The sequence below is a fragment of the Lepisma saccharinum genome, chromosome 4 (assembly GCF_977018435.1).
Source record: "Lepisma saccharinum chromosome 4, izLepSacc3.1, whole genome shotgun sequence".
NCBI classification, from domain to species: domain Eukaryota; kingdom Metazoa; phylum Arthropoda; class Insecta; order Zygentoma; family Lepismatidae; genus Lepisma; species Lepisma saccharinum.
Window position 1 is genome coordinate 105,321,289 of NC_139232.1, and position 27,135 is coordinate 105,348,423.

General features: G+C 38.2%; 1 protein-coding gene across 1 annotated transcript in view; it reads right to left on the bottom strand.

The window, feature by feature from the left end:
* LOC145986695 (aminopeptidase N-like) overlaps positions 1-27,135 on the bottom strand; it is a 94,985-nt gene that overhangs the window by 25,169 nt on the left and 42,681 nt on the right. Inside the window, exons 5-7 of the mRNA XM_083121009.1 lie at positions 23,115-23,304; positions 2,444-2,636; positions 296-573 (exon numbers count right to left, since the gene is read on the bottom strand). Coding sequence (XP_082977135.1) covers positions 296-573; positions 2,444-2,636; positions 23,115-23,304 — 661 coding nt within the window. The remainder of the gene's footprint in view (positions 1-295; positions 574-2,443; positions 2,637-23,114; positions 23,305-27,135) is intronic.

The following is a 27,135-nucleotide window of genomic DNA, read 5'->3' on the forward strand; positions in this document are numbered from 1 at the left end:
CGAATTAGAGGCTTTTGATATAAATATAGAAATTACGGAAAATTTGCGGAATAACGAAGCATGAGCGACGAGAAGCAGTTTCAGTTAGCTGACACATCAACAAAGGTTGACACACATAGCATTTGTGAGGTGTGTACAAAAACCTTGGGAGAGTTTATCATTCAATTTGCATCAGAATTACTATATTCAGTTCCATTTTTTATTCGTAGTAAATTTGTAATGGTCCACAGACAATAATCACACTGTAATTTACACTTGACGTTCAATAGTTCTATAATGATAATCGTAATAATACCTTGTAATTCTCCCATGCATCTGTACCGTCAAGGGATGAGGAAAAAAAGTTGTTAATCATTTTCATGAACCATGGCTCTAGGGTATCCAGGTCCCACCGAAGAAAGAGCTGAAGGCGAAAGTGGTGGGCGTAGGAGAGGTCGCCTGACCTACATAGGAAGGCACTGTAGTGGATCAGCTGGGCACGAGTCAGGGAGGGGATGTTCTTGAAGTTGTCGCTGTTCAAATACCGGATGATCAGGTCCCAGTTGTCGGTGTCGTAGTTAACGTAGTAGAGACCTGGAAGATTTCAGACAATGGTGTAAAAAGAAAAAAGAACCAGTACACACTTTAAAAGAATAACTCCCTCGTAGCTATAGTTAGGGCATACTAAATATGCCTGTATTTCAAGACAACTTATAGGTGTGTTTGACCTACGTCACAATCTGCTGAATTGGGACTTGGAGCACCCTTGATGGATGCCAGTTCTTGTAAACTACGGAATTCAAGCGGAAGATTTGAAAAATTTTTACGATGGTACATCATGAAGTATTAGGTGTTTCATACAGAAGCTCACGTTTTTTTCAAATTTTGTTGCTTACGCAAACATGCCGGCTGTGCGAACCCTGACGTCACATGAAAGTCGCTTGTACAGCAACATTGTTGGGATACCTAATAGTAAATTATATGCATGAAGGTCAAATCTAAGTTGTAAGGACATTGTTGTAATGTTGACGAAGATGAGTGACGATATGATGAAATTGGACACTCACAAGAAACACCCATGGCCAGACGGGATTCGAACCCGGCTGCCTTGAAGTAGTGGCGCGCTGTGAATACCACTCCCCCACAGAGGTCGGCTCAAGTCGCTTATGCAACGCGACTTATAACTATTAATTTCTTCAATGGACGAAAAATTAAAATTCAGATGATGTATTGGACTAGTCATCGCTACGGAAATAGGTGAGAAGATGAATGATTTAGTATGCAGTTAGTGATTATATAATCCACACATCACCTTGAATTTTTTTTTAAAAAAATCAGATGATTTGAAATCAATAGATGATTCTGGAAGTATTTTGAATTCTGATCACGGAAATGACATCCATTTTTTCCCATCACGTCAGGATTTTTCACAATTTTACAATCAAAATTCTCATATTCGCCTTAACATTGCATCCTTCACCTAACGCATCATATGCATCAAATTAATTTACGCAAATGAAATTTAGGTTGTTTCCAATTCAATAAGTGAATCCGAAAGTACTTTTAGTGCTGATAACTAAAATTACGTCCATTTTTTCCCATCACGTCAGGATTTTTCACAATTTCACAATCAAAATTCTCATATTCGCCATTCCATTACGTATATTACAGAACGCAATAAAATAAATTTAAACAAAGGAAATTTCGGATGTTTACAAACCAATAGGTGATTCTGGAAGTATTTTGAATTGTGATCGTGCACGACATATATTTCTTCCCATCACGTCAGGATTTTTCCCTAGATCATGATTTTTCTCAACGTCATTAAGTTCAATCAACACACTACATTATAACATTGAGTTTTGGACATTTTGTGAAGGAAACGTTTATGCGGTATTTCGAAAATTGAATTTACGTAATCAAAGTGAATAATTTTCATATCAATGAGTCTTGTGGAGATGGAAGGTGGATTGAATGCTTACTATTCTATGTGCATTTATAGTTCGAAATTGGAGGATTTGTATTGTAGAAAGCCAATACTTTCCAATTATGTACACAGAGCCATCTATTGAGGTACACATTTCATTGTTAAATTAAGGCAGTTAATCTATTGCTATTTTCTGAAAAAAAGACACGTGATGGGTAAAAATGGATTTCATTTTTGGAATCAGCATGTTGAAATAATTCAGGGGCAACAGTCACCTGTGAGTCATCCAAACCCATGCAGGCCCGTGAATTGTCAATGTTTTCCTCTAGAGCCATTGTTGGAATTGGTACGTAGTACTAAAATTTATAACTTGATTCATTTACTGCTCTGAAAGGACAATCAATTCGTTTCTTAGCAAAATCCCACTTTAAAGTATAAGGATTTGATTGACACGCTGAAAATGTACGGAAGAAACCTCCTCAAATACAAGATAGTTGTCACACATGGAAGCGAATTGATACGTGGTACAGAACTCACCTACATACTCTGGATTGGCAAGGATAAATTTGTTTCTATCTGGAAGCCCGTTCAGCACTCCCTCCTTCTCTTGAAGGAAGATCTTAGCTCTCCTATCAACGAACTGAAGCTCGTCTTGCGTTGTGTAGGGTATGGGAATTGTCCACAGCAGATCCTCATCTGTTTCTTTGTTTTTCCTTATATTGTAGACTTTCTGTAATAGACGTATGATAACATTCCAAAAAATTTCATTTTTTATTCTTAAGTGTACACTCTGAACAATATAATAGTCGCATATAGAACATAAAATGTTGTACATTGAAGAAAGAGGGAGATATTGCTTGATTTGGTTTATAATACTTCGCTCTTCTACCACTTCTCGCTAATCGCGAAGATGAGAATGAGTGATGACATGATGAAATTCATGAAAAAAGATACACTCATAAAGAACACCCATGTTCAACCTGGTATTTGAATCCGGGAGCACTGCGTTGTATCGCGCTGTGTTAACCATTCTGCCAAGGAGGTCGATGTTAGAAAGAGAGAAATATGTTGCTGCAGTAATCAATTTCCGCGGTTTGGGGATACCAGAGGGTTAGTTAATATTTACATTTCACAATATGTAAATGTTTCAATCGGGAGGAGACTCCCCAGGAATTCATGGAGTTGGCATAGTACTTGGACCACGTGTAAGATATAAAGTAATATCAGTATGTTATGTGGATGAGAGCAGTGGCGAAGCGTGGTGTCACTGGAAGAGTAGGCACAAGCTGTGAGTTAGTGTTGTTATAGGTGCAACTTTTGAAAAATATAAAAAATATAACCTTAAAGTTATTTTTGAAAATGTATCAACATATTCTTAACTCTTGATGTGTACTAACTCGTAAATGGTATTTCTAGATTTTATTGTAAATTGATGCTTTAGATGTCATTCGAGTGACAGTCCTCAATGCCCCTTCTTTCTTTCTATGGCCTGTTATAGGCTTCTATGCTTGTTTTTGTAGCATTCCAGAGTAATAAAACTTATAATTCCCCTTGCTCACTTCACGCTCACAACAATGAAACCCGACACCAGTGGCGGAGTGGTTAGCACATCGCGCTACGACGCCAGGGGTTTTGGGATCGAATCTCGGCCTGGGCATTTGTGAGTGTCCATTCGTCAATATCATCATATCAACACTCCTCCCCATCTTTGCAAATTATCCGAAAGTGACACAAAAACGAAGAAAATAAATAAAATCAATGAAAGAACTATAAAAAAATAAATGAACAAAAAGAAGAAAAAACGAGATAAAATATAACAATAAAAGAGCAAAGCAACAGGAGTAAATGGAGAAATTAACGAAAACGCAGAACACTGTGATAGAAACATTTTTCGCCCTCTGAACAAATTGTCTTTACCTTTCTACCCTCACCTTCCGTTTCACCTTTACACCCCGCGTTGGGCAAGAAACAGATGTGAAACCCAGTTTTGTACCGTGTCTCCAGCATTGCCAATCTCCCAATCAGAAAAAGTGTGCTGATTAAATTCTTAAATTTGCTAAATGCAACTAAATTGTGCTCGGATGACTTAGGTCTTATGTTCATTTTATGTATCTATTTTGGGGTTAGTTGTGATGTGAAAATGCGTTGTTGTTTAGTTAAACGATATTGGTAATTTCCACCCCATCAAATTAATTACAATGGTTTAACCAATATAATTGGTTCAATCGCTTGACAAAGTTTGAGAAAATTCGACAACTACAAAAGGCGGCGGCTTTTTTATCTGTGACCCCAACTTTCTAGCAATTTCCTTCAATAAAATGTTCCTCGTGAGCTAAGTAAGGAAAGATATAGAAAATATGAAAAGAAGAAGGTGGACCAGATGTGGCTGGATCGGCATGCTACCTTTTGTTTGAAACAAATAAGATCTGATAATAATAAGATCAAATGATCAAATAGGATTTTTTTAAATTTATATTTTCAAAATATATTCCTCTGAATTCAACTTATCTGTCTCCCAGGAGCGCATGTTTATAGATGATGCTATATTTTACCATTATCCCAAACACAGGATGCTAGGTGCCAACGAAGTTCAAATTGTACTATATTTAGCACTATTACGCTAGGATTAGCATCACTGCATGAGGCTGTAATCACTGTCTCCATTTCGGCCGAACGCGCCCCTGAAATAATGCTTTCGCGCATGAATCACATATAATGTTATGGGACCAGCTGAGGCCCTATGAGAAGTGGCTCGACATGCGACGATAGAGCCTCTGGCAGGAATGGAAATTTGTGGAAATGATCGTAAGGCCTAGAATTTCAGTTTTCTTGTATTAACGCGTCGTTAATTAAATTATAAGATAATCCGTAATAGCCAAGTATATTAGGGTAGGCCCGGTCTCCGGGCCTCTTATGAGGCTTCGTCACTGGATGAGGGGATTATTATGGTACGACTGAAGGGGAAGAAAAAGACCTAGTGCTTATACATGTCTACATGGTCACAGTGGTTTGCCAGACGAGAAAGTAGACGAAACCTACGACAAGATAGACGACATAATGGAAAATAAAGGAAGAGAGCATACATTATCGTAATGGGAGATTGGAACTGCAGTAGTAGGAGAAGGCCAGGAGGGAATCGGAGTAGAAAGATATGCATTGGGGGACAGAATCGAGAGAAGTGAATTGCTGGTCAACGTCTGCAAGAGTAACTCACTCATTGTTGGAAACTCTCTCTTCCAACAGCATACGAGAAGAAGATACACATGGACATGCACAAAGGACAGCAGAAGATATCAGATAGACTACATCCTGGATATTTAGAAACTGCCTCAAAAATTCAAAAACCTTACCAGGAACTGATATAAATTCAGACCATGCACTAGTAGAGGGAGAGGTATGCTTGTCTATGAAGAAGATAAAAAGAGGACAGAAAATAAAGAAACCAAATATCGAGATACTAAAGGAAGAAAAACAAAGGAAAGGGTTTGAAACAGAATTTAAAGAAAGTGTATTTGAAGTGAAAAAGCTTGTTCAAAATCAGTGACACGATCTGGGAAGGAATAAAAGTTTGCCTTAACAAAGCCGTCGAAGACACCATAGGGTGCAGGCTAAGAAAGAGATGCAAAAAAAAAATGCATCAGAGAAAGTATGCTCGAGAAAATGGAAGAACGGAGAAGATGGAAGAGTATTAATGCACAGGAAGGAAGAAGACGATACACAGAACTCAATAAACAGGTAAGAAGGGAAGTAAATAAGGCAAAAAGAAATGGATGAAACTAACGTCCGAAGAAATAAAAGAATTAGGAAAGATAAGATGATATGACCTGATATACTGTGAAATTTACAAAAAGACGTGGGAAGCTATGTGGATGATAGAAGATGAGAATGGAATCGAAATTGAGGACAAACGAGAAATACTGAGAACATGGGAAGAGTATGTATAGGATCTCTACGGGAAAGAGAGCCGACCAGATACATGATGAATAGAAAAAGAAGGAGGACAAGGAGGGCTACTCATGATGATGGATGAATTGGAACTCGCACTCAAAGAAATGAAGAACGGGAAACAACAAGAAGTGACCAAATTCCTGTCGAACTCATAAAGTAATCTAGATGAAGGATAGAATGAAATGCTACATTTATGCAATGAAATGTATGATGAAGGTGTATGGCCAAAAGATTTCATGTAAACAACCTAAGTGCCTGTAAAGAAGAGAAGTAACGCCAAGAAATGTGCTGAATATAGAACAGTCAGTTTAATATCACAATCAGCAAGAGTTCTCTTGAGAATTTTAAATAGATGCCTACACTCTAAAATAAACAGAGAGATAAAGGAAGAACATTTTGATTTTAGAAAGGGAAGAGGTACGAGAGACGCCATAGAAATACTGAGAACAATTGCAGAAAGATATCTGAAAAAAGGTAAATAAATATCTGTACCCTTTGTCGATTTAGAGAAAACCATTGATAGAGTGAGTTGGACCAAGTTTTCAGGGATCATTTAGAATATTAGGGTAGATTGGAAGAAAAGGAGGCTTATCTGCAAATTATATATGAAACAACGTGTAAAAGTGAGAATAGGAGAAGAAATGAGCCAAGGAAGTGAAATTGTAAGAGGGGTACGACAAAGATGTTGTCTTTCTCCTATATTGTTCACCAACTATATTTAGAAGATATAGTTAAAACTTTTCCCATTGCAAGAGAGAGGTAGCAGTAGTAGGAAGGACAATATCTTGTATATGACTTGCAGATGACATGGTCCTGTTGGTAGGAAATGAAATAACCGTAAATGCCATGCTTGCAGAAATGAATACCCACTGTGAACAGTTTGGGATGAGCATGAGAATAAATGTGAAGAAGACGAAAACAATAGTGATCGGAAGAGAACCGAGAAAGGCAAAAGTGAGCGTCAGAAGTGAGATAATCGAACAAGTAGACAGACACCTTTAAATATCTTGGATGCGTCATAAACGGTGATATGAAATGCAATCAAGAAATAGAAGCGAAGGAAACCTTTAATAGGAAGGAAAATATTTTCTGTGGATTTATGAACAAAGATCCGAGGAAAGGACTAATGAAATGCATTGTACGGAGTGCAGCTCGATATGGTGCGGAAACATTAACACTGAGAACAAGTGACAAAAGGTAGTGGAAGCTCTAGAAATGTGGCTATGGAGACGAATAGAAGGGGTGAAATGGACAGCAAATGTAATAAATGAAGCAGTTTTAGAAAGAGTTGCTTGAAAAGAGATCAATGCAGGAGATAATAATGAAGAGAAAGAGAAATAGGTTGGGTCACTGGATGAGAAGAAATTGTATAGTAAGGAATGTCAGTGAAGAGGTGGTCAATGGAAAGAAAATCCAGGGAAAAGAAGATACCAAATGATTGACGACGTCTAAATGCTACTCCTACGATGCTACAAAGCTAAAGGCTCAAGATCGAACAGCTTGGAGGTAGGAAGGAAAGACTTACTCTTGGGGAAATCCCATAAACCTTTGGTAACATTTTTCTAAAGAAAACATCACCGTTTCAAATCGATAACTAATAAAGTATTTAAGTAATTCTCTCCCCCACCCGTCTTTTAATGATCTTCTGAAATATATCTAGTGTTCCGAATTAGCAAGGACATTAGTTCTTACCAAGTTAATTTCTGTTATACTCGAAGGAAACAGCCTAACACCTTTTTGGAGAGTAGAAGAGAGTACTAAAAAGGACATCGGTTTACATTTAGAAGACAACGCGTGTCACGTACATTATAAACTATATTAGGGCTGAGCCGATACCCCTTTGAATCGATACCAATACTCTTACGATTGTCACCGATACCGATGCTTGGAAATTGTTGCCCAATTTTTTATTAATATTAGTCAATGAGTATTCAATAATAAGCATCAATTTACACGAGATTTCCTTTAAAGTAGTAAAGAAATACTTCAGGATATGAAAATATCTGTTATTTAATCTCAAAATGCAGGTTCTTCTACACAATGATAAAATCATATGCTTCCATAAAGTCTCTTCGAGCAAGGTCTTGGATTGAGTCTTTTTAAAAAACCTGATAAATTTCGACCAATTTTCCATTGACAAGATTTGTACTCGTCAGAGATATCCAATCCAATGTTATTGATTTGTCTTGTGCCATAGTTGCTTGACACGAAACTGGTGATTTACCTTAACACATCAACAAAATACATACCCGGTTTAATTGTTTTTTGATCTGCTTTGTAATAATAACAATATCAGTAGGTATCCATAGCAATGAATGTGCAAGAGACATGAAGTTCGTGAGGAGTGAATTTAGAAATTATTTTTAATCTTTTTTACGTTTGTCAAGGAACGAATTTCACCCTGATATGAATGGTACAAAATCAATTGAAACTTCGAATTTTACTTAACTTTCAGAATAATTTGACTCCGCGAAAGTGTCGCGCGTAGCTTTCAACCATCAAAACACCGCCAAAGTATCGGCCACTATCGGTAAATTAAATCCATCCGATACTTTCCGATACCTCGCCATCGGCTCAGCCTTGATGTATAATATACAGGGTGGTTGGTAATTCGATTTATTCCTGGAAAGGGGTAATACTAGAGCACATTTGCAACAAATTTGACCCTATGCTTAGGGGGTGGGAAATCAATGGGCTTCGAGTTATTCCAGTTTGTAGATTTTCGTGACATATTTCGACTTGCGACCAAAAAACTACTAATTGTGAAAACACTACTACACCCTGGGCACTTAATTGACACGTTGCTAACACGTGACGAATGAGTGACTACTAGGAAAAAAAAATGCCCAAAATTCCCATACCCACAGAAAGAAACAGTCATTGGAGCACACGTCATTAAGATATTTGGAAATTATCGTTTAAATCGAAGAGGATTACCCAAAAAAATGGTAACACACTTAGCGTAAAACTTACGGAAAAAACTTCCTCGTTTCATAAGCTCTCCAAAAAGATACAAATGCAACTGGCACACGGGTTTGGGGGAAAATCTGAATAAAAAGCAGAGAAGGCGCGTTGTAGACCTCTTTGTAAAGTGAAAATAAGTTGTCGGTTGTCAGAAATAAAGGGACGAAAACCAGTGAAGTAATAATGTTATTTACCATTCTCATGATTCCAGGTTGTCAAAATTAACTGTTACAAAAACTACAAATCCAGTTCAAATTGCTTCCCCCGGTTACGTATGCAAGCAATAATTCTTTCTCATTTAGTTAAAATATTGTATTTGTGCGTTTTCAATTTGGCAAATATTTATGATGTCATAGACAACTAGTGTCAGATAGAAAATAAATTAATCTTGATGTGCCAGGATCTGGCAACGTTTAAGAAACTGATCGAAGAAGTATCATAGCAACTAGGTAAGATAGTGGAAAAGATGTCTTGAAAATTTTGCAATATGTGATTTAAAGTTTATTTAATTGCTGTTAATTGTGTGTTTGCAAGAATAAGCCTTGTTTAAAGGTGAAACAGTAAGTTTGTTTTCCACGTTTTGTAATTGATAGGAGTCTTGTGACGACGACAAGCGGAGCGAAGGGTAAATTTCTGAACTTAGTGAAAGGTACGTAACAAGCTTCCGTGTCAAATGGCTGCTTTCGAAAATGCCGAAATGCGCGGATATCGTGTATTCTTACGGGTGTTGTGATGATAACGCCGCTGCAGCACGAAGATACTACCGCAGGCGTTTTCCTAACCGCCGTTTACCTGACGTGAGCGTGTTTGGTACGACAGATCGGCGGATTCGAGAAACTGGATCGGTTCAACGACGCCAAGGCGATGCTGGCAGAGCCCGAGTTCATGATCCTGTCGAAGAGGAAAGCGTGGAAAACAAACTTACTGTTTCACCTTTATACAAGGCTTATTCTTGGACACACACAATTAAAAGCAATTAAATAAACTTTAAGTCACATATTGCAAAATTTTCAAGACATCTTTTCCACTATATCGTACCATGCCCTGTTCGATTAAGAAATATTGACCCTGGCAGACCTTGTCAGCTCCTGCTCAGAAATGTGTAGAATAAGCTTTCTACAGGAAATGGTAAGAACACTGGCCTTTGGCAAGAGGTGACAAGAGGCCAAGCGAGGGTTTAAATAGGTGCGCATGAGAGCGACACGAGGTCTTTTAATCTGGAATCATCGGAGAAGCAGGAGCTACTGGTCTTATTTCTAAACCGAACAGGGTAAGCTAGTCTACACCCATTCTGCCATTTGCATTGCTCACTTCAGTCTAGAAACGAATAATGAGTCTATTTTAATGAATAGTTAGATATTTGTACCTGCCCGTTCAGGGCTGTGTCTACCATCAACTAGTACTAATAGTACATCCCTATTTAAGATCCCCGCGTTCAGAGGAACGCTACGTGGTGGAGATGGTTTTTCATCCATTTTTACGGAAATGTGATGAAAAATTAGAGCAACGTGGTTCTTTTGGAAATGAAAGCGTCATGCCTTGTTTTCCTAAACAGACATGAAAATTGAATGGGTAGGCTGTGGAATTTTTCATTTATTTCACTCTGAAATAAATGCAAATCGAAATGCATTAATATCATGTTAGACTTGTTTCTTCTTGGAATTTTTTTTCCTAATGGGGGGTTATTTTTTTTAAAATAAGGTACGTCACCATTGTTAGTAATGCCTTATGTCATTTATTGAGTTGGAGAACGAGCTTTATACCACATTGGATAGGCTTATCATTCTCGCCAATAATGCTGTTGGTCCGTCTTTTGATGTGGAGGGCCTACCTTGTGCCTCATCCACCCCAATCAGAAGTCCTCCATTAACTAGAAGTCGCGCACGCGCGCAGGCTCACTTTCAAATTGATAATCGTCCCACAGTTCTTGTGGACCCACCCACCATGGCTCAACTACCTTTTGTTCATCCCTTCATGTTCGAGAGCATCCAGTTTCAGGGTGCCTCGGGGGAGGATGTTACTAAATTTATAGATCGTTTCGAAAGTGCGGCGATTCTGAACAATTGGGAGGAAACGAAAAAACGGCAACTTTTCCCGGCGTTGTTATGTGGGCCAGCCCTCCGCTGGTTTAATGCAATTAGCCAGCAACCAGGCGTCAATTTAGTCAGCTATGAGGACGTCAAGAAGAAACTTATTGAAGAATTCACAGGCTCCCTTGATCAGCTGCAGATCGAGGAGCAGATCAGATATCGGTTCCACAGGAACGATGAACCGGTATCATCTTATGTTAGGGACAAGCAGACCCTCTTGTTTAAGATGGACCCTAACATGGCTGTAAATAAGCAGCTTAAATACATAAACGCAGGTCTTCAACCGGAATTTATCAGGGAGATATACAAAAAACAATATAATTCAGTTCCGGAGCTTTTGAAAGACCTCAAGGAATATGAAAAAGCAAAGTTCCTTATGCGCCCTAGAACGGTGCAAGAGCTCTTGCATTTGGCTCAAAAGGAAACTCTTTTTCCGTCTTCTGATGAGTTGCGCATTCCTCACCAGAACCCCGTAGTTAGCACTACGGCGGTTGCTCCGGAATCAGCACCTCGGGCTAATCAAGACATGACTAATCAGCTGCAAGCCTTGCAACCTGAATTGGACCTTGTCAAAAGACAACAAACGTCTCTCCCAACTTCAGAACCGTCCGCTGTAGAAGCTTTGGCTAAGCAGGTTAGCAACCTAGCGTTAAAAGTCGAGGAAGTTATACAGTCACACGATCACGAAAATTTTCAAACTGTAGGCCAAAATTATCAAAGGGGTAATTTTAATCACAATCGTGGTTCAAACAACAGACGAGGCTTTCAGGGCAGGGGAAGTAGAGGCTACCGTTCAAACAACGGCCGGTTTCAGAATCGTTCCAATTTTCAGCGTGGCCGGGGGCGAGGTTCACCAGCCCCCCGCGGTCGTCCCGATCAAGGTGACCGGCGTGGCCAACAACTTTGTTATAAATGTGGTTTTCCTAATCACCACCAAGAATTTTGTCTTCAAAATCCAGAAGATTTAAACGCCAATTAACCGCAAGTAATGGAGACATACCTGCGGGCAGTAAAAAGATTTTAGTCTCTACTTTCCCGTCTGAAGATCTCATTTATGTACATGCCAATGTAAATGGGGAACGTCAAAGGTTTATTGTCGATTGTGGGAGCCAAATAAGTGTAACAAGTGATAAGGGTATTCCTGCCCATGCTATTAGGTTTAAAATCAACACTCTAGTTAAAGGTGTCACGAATAATTGTTTAACAATTAAAGAAATTAACTTTTAGATTTTTCTCTAAATGGCTTTACATTTAGGCACCCCTTCAGGGTGATACAAGATTTTGGTCATAATACCATCCTTGGTAATGATTTTCTCAAAGCCCAAAATGCAACTTTAGATTTTGAAAGCAGTAAATTGGCTTTGAGCAGATTTGGCACTCCCCCACGCAACCGCATTCGGTTTGATTCGAAGAAAGGTTTTGATGTTTCCGTTAAATTGGCAGGTTTGCTGGTACATACTGTTGAACCTGAATATGTGGCTTCTAAACGAATTGTTGTAAAACCAAGATCACATTTGTGTATCCCTTTAAAATTAGTCAATACAGCAAATCAAAATTTAACTTTACTTGAGCCGGATTCAAATTTTCAGGCTAAATCTGGCATAATGGTACCAAGGTCGATACTCAACCCTGCCACACAACTTGTTTGGGTATCCAACCCTTTGAATTATAGAATTGTAATTCGCAAAGGTACTCGGATCGGTGGCGCAGAATCTTGTGAGTTGGCAACGGTGGATCAGGAAAATAGTTCTGTAACAGTAATTTAACAAAGGAAGAATCAGAAAACGACGATATCCCACAAGTGGATATATCCAAATTTGACATTAATCCTCAATTGGAGGAACATGAGAAAAATCAACTTTTAGAGCTTTTGTTAAAATACAAAAATGTTTTCAGTTGGTCCGAGAATGACATGGGCCTTGCCACCAATTACAAACATAGGATAAAGCTTTCTGATCCTACTCCGTTCCATAAGCAGCAATATCCGATCCCGGTACATTTGCGAACAGAGATAAAGAAACAACTTGAGACTTTGAAAAAACAGGGAATAATCCGGGATAGTACAAGTCCTTATAACCCATCAGTTATTCTTGTGAAAAAGCGTGACGGAAGTTACCGTTTTATTCAAGACGGTCGCTTTTTGAATAAACGCTCTGTGTTCTATGCGATGGCCATGCCTTCCATTCAGTCTATCTTGCACGATATGGGGGGAAAGCAGTACTATTCTAGTGCCGATTTACGTTCAGGATTCTTTCAGATACCACTAACCGAAGACAGTAAACAGTACACAGCCTTCTCTATTCCCAACCTAGGTCATTTTGAATTTAATGTTTTAACTCAGGGTCATATTACCTCTCCAGCAGCGATGAATCAAACACTTCAATTGGCGTGTAGCGGAATGCAAAGTGATAACTTCGCCTTTTATATGGATGATTTATTTACCTGGGGCCATACCTTTAATGAAATGTTGACAACACTGGAAAGATTGTTTCAGTGTCTACAAAACGCTGGCTTGAAAATTTCTCCACACAAATGTAAATTTGGTTATTTTGAGATACTCGCCCTTGGACATTTGGTGGGTCGTTATGGCCTACGCTTGAGTGACCGTATTATTTCTTCCATTAAGACTTACCGCACCCCCTCCACCACAAAACAAGTTAAACGATTTTTAGGTTTATGTTCATATGTCCGTAGATACGTCCCATCCTTATCAGAGAAGGCCCAACCTCTCCAGTCCCTTTTGGGCAAAGGCAAAAAATTTGTATGGGGGGAGGACAAAGAAACAGCTTTTACAAACTTAAAACACGCTTTAATAACTGCCCCAGTTTTGCTACCCTATGACCCTTCTAAAGAAACACGCGTCTACTGTGATGCAAGTCTGAAAGGCCTTGGTGCTATTTTAACACAGCCAAATGCAAATAATGATTTCCTTCCTGTAGCATATGCAAGTCGAACACTCAAAAAAGGGGAAGAAAAATTGTCCATCATGGAACTAGAACTATCAGCAGTTCTGTATGCCCTCAAAACCTTTAGGTTTTATTTAATTGGGAAACATTTCGAAATTGTAACAAATAATAAAGCAGTCAGTTATTTGCGTACCACCCGTAATTTGAGTTCGAAGCTCTCGCGGTGGAGTGCAGAGCTTGATTCATACGACTTCACGGTCGTTCATTGTAAATCTACACAAAATATTTCCGACGCTATTAGCAGGGAATCAACCAACCCCCCGGACGACGAATCGCCAGAATTGGGCGAACCTCGTATATTTCTCCTCCAGGATGAATCAATAGATGTGGGAAAACACCAGCGCGACGACTAATTTCTTTCAGAAATCATAAAAGTTTTGGAGGGGGCAGATGACGCCCAAGCCCCCTTCGAAAGACAGGCTTTTTATTATGTGCTGGAAAATGGTCTTTTATACAAGAACCATAAGATGGGTGGGGGAAGTAAGAAATTACTTTGTATACCTAAGTCCTTACGTCATACTGTAGTTGAACAATTACATTCTCACCCGTGTGGTGGTGGTCATTTAGGGTTTACTAAAACATATTACAATGCGCTCAATCGCATATATTTTCCCTATATGAAACGTTTTATATAGGACAAATGTCGTCAGTGCCTATCTTGTCAAACAAACAAGCGCCCTACAGGGCTGCCACAAGGTGAACTCCAGACCTTTCCAAGCTGTCGCCCTTTTGAACGGATAGCTATAGATTTCGCGAAACCTTTCCCTCCCAGTGGCCCAAATAAATGTAAATACATTTTATCATGCATGGATTTTGGTACCCGATATATGATTGCTGCTCCTGTGGTCGATACGACTGCTCAAACGGCTGCTAACTTTCTCTACGAGCACATAATATTAAGATTTGGTTGTCCGAAAACTCTCAACAGTGATAGGGGTGGCTCATTTAATTCCTCTGTATTTAAAGAACTTAGTGCTAAACTCGGTATTCAGTTAAAATTTGTTACTGCGTATCACCATAATACTTCCGGTTTAGAGGAACGAGGTATCGGTATTTTGCAAAGTATAATTAAGCATTTTGTAACCCCAAAACATGATGACTGGATTACCTATCTACAACCAGCTGTGTTTACGTATAATGTTACGCGCGGCGATTCCAGTCGTTTTAGTCCGTTTTACCACATGCATGGGTTCAAAGCCCGTTTGCCCTGGGAAAGTATGCTTCACGCAGATCCCTGCGAAAATAGTGCGAACACAGACAAACTTGAAAGGCTAAATAAGGCACGAGACGCGGCTCAAGAAAATTTACGTAAACGATTTGAGTCCCAAAAGAAGTATTATGACAGACGTCATCAAGCAACAAGTTACGCTCCTGGTGAATTGGTATTATTATATAACCCCACTCAGAAGGCAAAAACGGCTAAGTGCTTTTCAGGTGTTTATTTTGGGCCCGCGGTAATAGTAAGAAAGGAAAATAGCAATGCCTATTTAGTGGAATATGAAAATAAGCGCGGCAAGATTGTGTCCGATTTAGTGGCTGTGCAAAGGTTAAAACGCTTTCACCGCCCTTCGGGGGGTGAGGAAGAAACGAATATCGTATCCCTTCAAGAGGAAGATTTCGAACCAGTAACCACCCATACGTAGCCCAAAGCACATGTCGTAATTGTTTACTTTCTGTGTGGACCTTATTTTTATAATTTTATATTTTATTTTAATTTTATTTTTCGTTCCATTTCCCTAAAAGTATCAATACGTCAATTCGTTTTCTCGCCAAACGTATAAAACCTAATGTACGCACCATTGTTGTTTTCTCGTAGAAGTAAAACTATTTTGTTAGGCAATTGCATGTTTTATATATGAAGTTATTTATAAACACGCTCTGAAATATATGTGCATTTTTTCCATCCATGCATGAGTTATAAAAAGAATTAAATATGTTGTCAGTGAGCTCACTTAGTTAATTAAAGCAACGAAAGTGCGGCATGAGCGTTATCTAGTGTATATTTGTCTTTTCTATTTTGTACATTAAACCTACCGGTAGTATGTGAAAAGACCCGTTATTATAGTTAATAACGTAAGAAATGTTAATGTCCCCGTGACATTTAGCCTTAAATAAAGAAAGAAGTCTGCGTAAGCCGACTAAAATGAAGCAGAGAACCAAGTTCTCATTTAGACCATGTAATTTGTGCTAATAATAAGCAAAGTGTTACGTTTCATACGTTTGACGAGATATTTTTTTATCTATTTTCAGTTAAAATTATTCCTGGCCGACAGTTTGACTTTATCTTCTTGATCCCTCCTTGAATAATTCCTATTTACATTGCACTAATTGCATTGTTTCTAAAAACTAACTAAAATACCCGAGAAAATTTTAAGTTAAATTTATTTTGTGTAAAAATATGTGATTTATCAAATTTATTGATTTGATATTTATTGGCCGAAAAGTAATTCATTTATTCTCAATAATAACTAAAAATAACAGTTGTGGTCATTTTAGCAAGTTTAGGTTCAATAATTGCTACATATTTCAACAAGATGCAGTTTTTCCTATATTTATTAATTTTAATTGCATTTATCTCTCATGTCAATTCCCTATCCTTCAAGGAAGTGGTCATAAGATCTTTCCAATACCCGTACATTATTTGTTCAGTAATTACGTTAACACTAGTTTTTATTTGTATGTTAATTATTGCCTTCATTTGTTGTCAGCGAAGATGTAAAAAGTTAAAAGTTTTGGAAAATAATTGCCCAAGGGAAATGGAACGAGTAAATATGTCTTCAAGTGTACAATTTTTAAATATATCCCAGTCGGATAGCGACTCTTGGCACAGTGGTCCCACCCAACCCGTTACATGTCGAAATCTTGCGTCAGTTTTTACTTTTCAAGACCCCTTTTATGACCAAGCAGATATTCCAAACGTAGTTATCCCACTTGAAATCCCCCCCGTCCGTCTAGATACATTTAATGTTGCATGTCAAACTCTTAATCCATTAAAGTTAGATGATGTTAACACCTCATCTCGCTCTGTTCAAACTAATCCTGTTAAAATAAAAAGAGTTAAAGGAGTTACGGTGAAAACACAAAACGTAGATGTGTCTCGAACCGACGACCCGCAGCCCCACTCTGTACCAATTGTCCCTTTCATTCAAAACATGTTTTATGATGACATATAATCAAGCTGCTTTTCCACCCACTCCCCTAGCCGTTATGTAACCGAGTTCGTACTAGCCTGGGGCGCCGAGCAAACATCTCCCCTTTTTTATTTTCCTCCGGCTCTGTCTCGATGAAATCCAGGTACATCAAGAACCAAAGTTCATGAAAGGTACTCTCTTCCTCTTCCTATTTGCTCCTTGGCACCGCCTCCCTCGTTACCAGTCCTAAGTTTCTATCGTCGTGTTCCTCGCAGAGAAAGAACACGTTCCTGTTATTGGTAATCACTAACGGGGGGCTCCGCCTATCCAGAACGGCCGCCATATATCTTTCCCCCCTTTTTTCCCCCCGACTCAGATCACACATCCAGTAGAGTTGAAAAGATGTCTTTAGCTAGACTCCTCGAGTTCCTGCTTTATGCTGAATTGCATTTCCCTCGCAGTTATCATCGTCGAGGCCACTTTGGTGCGCAGTTTCTACTCCACATTCGAGTTAGCGGAAGAAACATATCTTATTTCAGTCTCGGAGAGAGAGAATTTGATGACACCTTTTTTTGTTGTAGATGAACTTTACACTCAAGTGGCTTCGGCTCTGAAATTCCTAGCCTCCAAACGAGGTGTGAATAATAGCCTCTTCAAGGGCGCTTATTTATGCGACCTTTTCTCGTTTCTTCAGAATTTTCAAAAGTTTCCCGAATGAAATTTAATTACTTCTTACAGATTAATTTCATGTTAATCTTCGTAAAGTAGGTAATAGCGAGTAATTGTGTTTATATTTTAATCTCCCACACGTCATAGACTTTAGTTGAAGTAATATCATACAAAAGGAACGTGATTTGTTAGTATTCTATACCGGTTTTTTTTTTCATTTTTTCAGTTTATTTAGATCAATTTGTTCACGTCACAAACATTTTTTTTCTCTCCCTTCCAGATACCAAGCATGGCTGACATCGCGCAATTTTATTGGAGGTGTATTTTTCTATTCCTGACAACCCTTCCCACCTTTCAATATACAGTTGCAAATGAAAATGAGGATATTTTTGTAAGTGGGTTGGGCTTATTTTACGAACAACAAGGTCTTATGGTTCACAGTTCCGATTACATATATATAACTGCCAATATTCATATTGATATTAACATTCGGACTGATAACCACTCAGGCTGTGTTAAGTGGTCAGCTATTCAAAATGATACCCATGATCGTATTCAGCAATACTTACGCGAAATTTCACTTTACCTCCCTTGTCGTTTTAAAACCAGCGATCGCCGGCCGAATTGCCATGGGGTGTGGAAAAATGTATCTGGGAGCACTCGAGGGAAAAGATCGTTTTTTTTAATGTAATGAATTTATTTTCGGCGGGTCTTTCAATTTATAACTCCTTTTCAATTCATCACCTTAGCTCTTCTGTTCAAGCTCTAAAAAATAATCAAGATCAGATTCAGGCAGAATTACAGGAAATGAAGAAAGACGAAATCCAGACTTTCCGAGTTGTTAATAACATTTTGGTAATCTTCAAACGTTCTCTTATTGCTCCTAAAGCGGATTTAGTTTCGAAATTTTGTGACATCTATACGGAAGAAAGGCACCTAATCGCACTTCTGCACGCTTCAGAATTATTTACCCGTATTGATTTTATGGTAACCGATCTATCGATGAATAAACTGTCTTATCATATGATTTCTCCCGATTGGCTCCGTGTTTTTCTCAGTCTTCACTCTGACTTTAAGGACACCCTGTATATGACGGATCTTGGTCACTTTTACGCTTTAACCAATGTATACCTTGTCAATTATGACTTATCCACTCATTCTTTTCATATTTTGTTAGAAACTCCCAATTTACTTCGTAACGCTATTTCTCCCGTTTATCGGACTATAAATGTTGGCACTTTTGTTGATAATAAATGGTTCCGGGTTAAGGTTCCCCAATTATCATATAAAATGGAACATAATGGTCAAACCCAAATCGTGGAGATTCTTGACAGTCATTGTAAATTTAATTCCTTTATTTACGTTTGTATTCATACGGAACTTTCAATTCACGATAATATAAAATGCTTAACAAATATTCTATTTCATAATTCCACTATTTCCTGCTCCACAGAAATAAAATCCAACGTCGGGGGCCACCTCACGAAAGTTCGCACTCGAACAGGAGTTATAGTTTCCGGCAGAGGAAAATTCCTCCAATCACAAACTTTAAACGGCAATTTAAATACACACAAAACAATAACAGTGTCTGAAGGAACATCCTTTTTCTGTAATTATAAGAATTTTGATCAATTGATTTTTGATGATGAAATCATCCACACTCGTAGAGTTTTAGATACAGAAATAGCTATTCGAGCAATTTCTCCACTTCTTAATACCTGTGTAAATTTTTCAAATGTAATTCTTCCTGATTGGACTGACTTTCGACTGGCCATGGAGAAATTAAAACAGTCAATTGGGAACGATCCAAAATTTCATGAAATATTTTTGTCTCATTTTCCCGTTACCGTTATCCTATTACTAATTTGGAACTTCATTTTAACTGTTTATTTATGCTATACGTCAGGCGTATGCAAGCGCAAACAAACATTGACTAGTGAGCGTTAACAATGCGTCACTATGTCGCCTTGATTTATTCATCCATTTTTATGTATTTTTTGTAATTAATGATCTTAACGTCATTGGAGCCATGTCATTTACTCTTTTATTATAACTTAGTGATGCCGAATTTACTTGTGGCTAGGTCCGTTTTAACAGTTGTGACGTTACCAAATTTTGGGTTAATTATTTGTTTTCGTCAGTTCCTTATTTTTTACAATGCTTTGACACTTCTGACATGATATTAATGGATTTCGTCGGGTTATTTTTCTGATACCAGGGGATATATTTTATACCATCTACATATTACTTTTATATATTTATCAATATTTAATCCTAGATATTTTCGTTTATTTTATTGTGTCATGTCATAACTAGTTTTATATTGCACATTATTTTATATTTTGGGAGAAGCCAGGGGCTATATATATAATTTAGTCAATATATACATATATTACTTTTGATGAAGTCATATTTTCATTTTAATGGTGTTCCAGTGTTAAGGCGTCAAATGACAATTTCCGCCTTTTATTTATTTAGCCTTCATTCAAACTTTGTTTTATAATTTATATCACTTATTGGGCAATTTATTTTATTTTAGTTTCCTTATTTTTACTCATGATTTTCACGTGCCTATAAAAGACGATTACTTTACACATTTTTTATACATTTTAAATATTGAATGACTGAGAGCACTGTAGTTTTTCCAATCTCTTACCTGTTTCCTACCCTGTTCGGGAATTCCACGAGTTCAAGGAATCTCGAACGTAGTCCAGCGATTTTTTTGAGGCCGGAAGAAGAACGCATTCCTGAAGGCTTTGGAGCTCACCAGCCTCCTTCGGGTTTCAGCGGTGTATGTCACGTAGCAGCACCGAAAACCCTATTCCAAGTGACATCCCAGGATCAGAACAGCGTCAGAAACATCAGAAGAAATGTCATCTTACAGAGCAACCCCCCCACGACTCTAACCCCCCTTAAGAAGAAGCATGAACATCTTTCATGTACATCGTCCCTTTTTGCTCTGTAAGGCCAGGCAGTGTACTTCACCAAATATTGGAACTTTCCGGGTACAGTCAACGACCCAAATGTGTTGAGACCCACCCCTGTGGATCAGCAACCTGCCAGGCCACCTGTGAACAGTTTCATCCTACCAGTGGCCATATTTACTGCTCCCCTTCTTGGAGTAATTGCAGCACGGTACACCTTCCGTTTTCGCTTTCAACCAGCGTACGAAATGTGTCACCATTCGATGTGTGCCAGAAATATGCAATGGCGTCTGCTGTGAACTTTCGGGGGCCTATCCTAACATCCCCCCCCATTGTCCGCCATTGTACAACGCATATTTTGGGGCGTGGAAAAGCTACTTGGAGTGGCTTTCCATGGACTACCCTGTGTTCGCCCGCCCCACGGCCAACGTCTTTTCATCTGACCTGTACTGAACAGTATTCCTGAACTTTCCACACCGGGATTCGAATCCGGTCCCCCAGTGCAATTGTGATCGGTCAAGGACCGTGTATGTCCCGGAACAGTGCTTCGTACCCCAGGACTCCGGGGTTTGAGTGTATTTGGATTGCCCTGCCTTCTGATTTCTCAGGTCATAGTGTGCACACATAGTGTGCTACGAACGTCAGTGGCAAGTGGAAACATCATCTTCAAATATTTTTTTTAATCTTCGTGTGGTTGTGCGCAGTCCAGTGGAGCTTGGTGTTTACCACGGTCTTTTTGCTCTCGCCTCGAACTGTCATCCTGATGAGGCGGAAGATTGCGAGCATGCGGCCTTAAGGTTTCTCACGGATTAAGTTCGGTGCTTAGTTAGCACTTGTTCAGAAGCCATTCGCATGTCTCGCGTTACGATGCAGTGTGTTGAACTTTCCGCTGACTCCACGGACCTGCGAACAACCCTTGCTATCGCATGTTGACCAAACGTCAGCATTGTTGATTACGAAAGACTCTTCCAGCGTGTGGCTAATGTAAACATAGGACTTTATTTTAGCATTCAAGCTTGAGCTTAATTCTGTTCCATTTACTTTTCGGTGAACGGTCTCCGACATTTTTTTTATTATTATTTTATTTTATGTAACCTTTTTTGTTCATGTAATAAACAAAACCTTTTAAATTTTGGTGAATGGCAGAAGGTTCAATTTAAACTTTTAATTATTACAATTTCAATTTTGGAAATTGTTTCGCAAGAGGGGGTGTCGTACCATACCCTGTTCGATTAAGAAATATTGAGCCTGGCAGACCTTGTCAGCTCCTGCTCAGAAATGTGTAGAATAAGCTTTCTACAGGAAATGGTAAGAACACTGGCCTTTGGCAAGAGGTGACGAGAGGCCAAGCGAGGGTTTAAATAGGTGCTCATGAGAGCGACACGAGGTCTTTTAATCTGGAATCATCGGAGAAGCAGGAGCTACTGGTCTTATTTCTAAACCGAACAGGGTAAGCTAGTCTACACCCATTCTGCCATTTGCATTGCTCACTTCAGTCTAGAAACGAATCATGAGTCTATTTTAATGAATAGTTAGATATTTGTACCTGCCCGTTCAGGGCTGTCTGTACCATCAACTAGTACTAATAGTATATCCCTATTTAAGATCCCCGCGTTCAGAGGAACGCTACGATATTTCCTAGTTGCTATGGTACTTCTTGCTTGTTGACAAATCTATCAGTGTCTTAAATGTTGCCAGGTCCTGGCACAGCAAGATTAATTTATTTTCTATCTGACACTAGTTGTCGATGACATCATAAATATTTGCCAAATTGAAAACGCACAAATACAATATTTTAACTAAATAAGAAAGAATTATTGCTTGCATACGTAACCGGGGGAGGCAATTTGAACAGGATTTGTAGTTTTTGTAACAGTTAATTCTCACAACCTGGAATTATGAGAATGGTAAATAACATTATTACTTCACTCATTTTCGTTCCTTTATTTCTCACAACCGACAACTTTTTTTCACTTTACAAAGAGGTCTACAACGCGCCTTACTGCTTTTTATTCAGATTTTCCCCCAAACCCATGTGCCAGTTGACAACATTTGTATCTTTTTGGAGAGCTTATGAAACGAGGAAGTTTTTTCCTTAAGTTTTACGCTAAGTGTGTTACCATTTTTTTGAGTAATCCTCTTCGATTTAAACGATAATTTCCAAATTTCTTAATGACGTGTGCTCCAATGACTGTTTCTTTCTGTGGGTATGGGAATTTTGGGCATTAATTTTTTTCCCAGTAGTCACTCATTCGTCAGGTATTAGCAACGAGTCAATTAAGTGCCCAGGGTGTAGTAGTGTTTTCACAATTAGTAGTTTTTTGGTCGCAAGTCGAAATATGTCACGACAATCTACAAACTGGAATAACCCGAAACCCATTGATTTCCGACCCCCTGTGCATAGGGTCAAATTTGTTGCAAATGTGCTCTAGTATTACCCCTTTCCAGGAATAGGTCGAATTACCAATCACCCTGTATATACGCATTGTTTTCTTAAAAAATATATTTTATATTACCTGGCTTAGAGTTGCAGTGTTGTTCTCGTAATTTCTGTTAATGGTGACAAGAGGAATTCCGCTGTAATTGGTCCATGTGGCTGCAACATCAGGGAGAGATATTCTAGCAGGCAATGATCCATCCTCGTGGCAGAGCTCATCAAAAGTTTGCCAGAAATATTTCTTGTCGTCGTCGTCGTATGAAGATTTACTGAGGAGAATGAATTACGATTATTACTTCTGACATGAAATGTACTTGCGATCTCTTCTCTTTTTTGTGTGCGTGCGTGTATGTGGCAGAACGGAGACAGACAAAAGAGAAAAGGAGAGAGAGACATGAAAGGGGAGACAGACATGAAGGAGAGAAAGAAAATGAAAATTAAACAAAGAGAGAGAAACACAGAGCGGGAGAAAAGAAGTAGAAGGAAAGAGGCGCGTAGCGCGATGTGCTAACCACTTTTTTCATATAAAGTAAATACCCCCTACACGGAGGTATCCCCCACCATTCACACGTTTTCTCACTTTTACACTTTCAATTGTTACAGTTTATCACTTCCTTATCATCTGGACAAACACAAATACCCATGCCTTACCCGGAACTCGAACTCGGAACCTCTAGTGTTGTAGCACGTTCTACTAACCACTCCGCCACGGAGGTCGACGTACTCGGCCACAGGGTCTGGCGCAGGAAAGAGAAAACATTCACAAAGAAAGAGAGAGAGAGAGAGATGAAGGTAGAAAAGCAGAAAGCAACAAGGAAATCAATGAAACAAGAGAATAGGGAGAGAGTGAGTGTGAGAATTGAAGCAAGCCTTTTACTTGAACTTCAACGAAGCATCCTAGTATTCACTTTTCGAAATTGCAATTAGGATTTTGATAACTTCAATGAAACTCGGACGTCATTATTTAACATTTCTATATCTTTTATCACTTATTCATCTACTGTCTTTTGTTTTTCGTTGCTATGCTCACAATAAGTATAGAAATTTATACATCGCAATTTCACATTATCAATAATTAATTATACATCTTATTAATTCAACAACGTTTTGGAACATAACAAAATAGTAATTGGTAACAACCTAAATATCATAATGCATTTTAAACACAAAATTAAACAATAAATATAAATGAAATAAATGAACATCTTTGGATAAGTCACAATACGCACCCCTTCCAGGTGAAAATTTTCGACTTATTTAAGTTCTGTAAATATCGAAAATTTTACATTTAGTTACAAACTTGTGAACATTGCATTTTTAAATTACAACATAATTTTTTTTTCAAACAATATTAATTGAGTTCACTATGATCTCCGTGAATCAAACTTGACTGACATATTCTTCATTTTGTTTTAGTTGCATGCATTCAGTACATTAAACTAAAGACAATGTTCTTGAATGGAAACAATCATGAACATAAATTATTTCATCTGAAATTGTATTTATAGCTTCTCGTTGTCCGATGTAACTCTCAAAATCTTCAAACCTTCTTACTTCACTTCTTCACTAAATCTTGGATAATTTCTTCAGCAATAGTAATTTATAAATGTAGCTAATACAGGACAGTCAATAAATACTACATATGCACTTTGATCTTCTGTTCTTCAAATCTTCCAATTCACTATCTCAGTTGGAAACTCCGTAATTATTCATATATAGCTACATGATTACTTATTTCCTTGAACAAATACAAGTTGTCAATTGAGTAGCAAGTAATAACATAATGCTCCGACTGTTTCTTCAAATATCATACTTATTTGCGCGCATATAAACTTGTTAGACGAAGATAATCATCACATCGTCAGGGCATCCATGGCCTTTCATAAAAGTCTACATTTATTCATGTACTTTGTAGACACATCAATTCTCAAATAAAATAATAACCATGTGTAATCTAGTGGATAGTTACATTTCTCATTCCTACTAGATACAATATATTGGCATAAATCAATTATTTATATGCAGAGTATATTATTCTCTGAACAAATTCTTAAACAATATCGCGCAGAAACAGAATGTACATTCACATTCTTACTTGCATACAGCAACAATTCTCGCATTTTATAGCACATCAGTACCGATAGGAATAAGTTCCAACATCATCAGTTACATTGAATATGCATAGATTAAAATATTCCACCTTTCTTTGAATTAAAGTGCAAATAATTAATAAATACATTTCTTGATGTCGTTTTAAGCAAACCTTTGAACTTGTACACAAAAAAACTTGCTTGAAGTAAACCATCTCAACCTTTTAATTTAACATCTCACGGGAACTTGTGTTAAAGGTAAAGAACCTTGTACTTGATTTATTTGCGAAGTATTTTGTTCACGATTTGCCATTCTTGTAGAATCAGAATTATTTTGTGATACTAAACCTGCTGCTTCAGGTTGAGAATTTAATGAATTTGTATTTGCAGGAAAACTCTGATATGGCATTGTATTATTATTAGCACTGCGATTTTCATTCCTGTAATAGAATCGCGATTGATTGAGCAAATTTTCATCATTAAATTGTCCTGTAGCTGAACGATAATTATCTTGCCTGTAATTATTTCGGAATTGTCCTTCGTTTCTAGATCTCAAGCCATTATAATTGTTTCGTGCAGTAAATTTTCCATGATGTCCATAATTATTAGAGGTTCGCCTAAAATTGTTGAAATATCGACCTCGAAGATCGTTTCCCTGCCGATTTTCGTAACCTTGATTGATAACAGCATTGGCTTCTAACTCACTATTAGTTGGAGTCTGAGTACAAACACTAGTGGTCTTCGAACGTCGAACATTAACTTGCCGCACATTTAACTTGCCTCTATTTTGTTCAGAGTTCTTACAAATCTTTGGAATATTTTCACGTTCGTTGTGTTCATTAGGAAGAACAACAAGCCCCTTTCTACTAAATTTTATTACATCTATTCTTCTTAACATGCTAGTTAGTTGCATATCTTCTCTGTGGCATCGCCCATACTTCTTATACCAAACCATCTCTCTTTTTCTTTTTCTTCCTTCTCTTCCAGTCCTCTCTCTTTTATCTCTTTCCTTCTTCTGTTGATGTTGTGTCTGTCTTTCTTTTCATAGCCATTCTCTTCTAGTTGTTCCCACAGGCTATTAATCTTGGTTTCTTCTTCCCCTTTCTCTGTGCATATCTTCTTTATTCGGTCTTCCATATTCCTTATAAAATTACGTTTAGTTCCATCACCCACATCACTTCTTTTGTGGCAGAACACTCCTGCCGAACAGGAAAAAGAAAAAGAGAGATGGTTTGGTATAAGAAGTATGGGCGATGCCACAGAGAAGATATGCAAAGTGCTGAGGAAAGTGGGTATAAGAACTTACAGGAAGGGAGGACGCACTATTTTAAGTATAGCCAGCAAGAAGAAGGAAGAAAAGAGAGACGAAGAAGAAGAGGAAGGGGTTATCTACGAGGTGAAGTGCAGAGGATGTGAAAGTGTATATATAGGGGAAACGAAGAAGAGACTTAAAGACAGGTTAAAGCAACACATGGATGATGTGAGATTGAAGAGAGACAGGAATGCCATATTCAAACACACTAGAGAAACAGGACATGAAGTTGAATGGGATTCGGCTAGGCGAATAGGAAAAGAGAAGAGAGAACTAGTGAGAAAATGGAAGGAGGCCAAAGAAATAGAAAAGAAAGGAGAAGACATCATGAATTGGAATGGAGGACTCAAGATAAACAAGGAATGGAAGAGAGTGTTAGAGAAAGTTGAAAGGATGAAGAAAAGGAATGAGGAAAAAAGAAGTATGAAGAAGGAAGAAAGAAGAGAAAAGAAGAAGACCAGAGGAGGAGGTATTCATCCATAACCAAAAAGGCAGGAGGGGAGGGGGAGTGGTATGCAGGTGGTTCTAGACTCTTGGTAATCTTGACCTGCCAATCACCTGTCAGTGTAGTAGACCCATTAGTCAACAACTGTCAGGAGGTGATATGTTTAATTCCTTTGGAGAAATCTTCCTAGATAAGGACTGTCAACTTGATTTGTTGTTGTGTGGCTTGTGACCCTGCTATGTGTATGTAATCT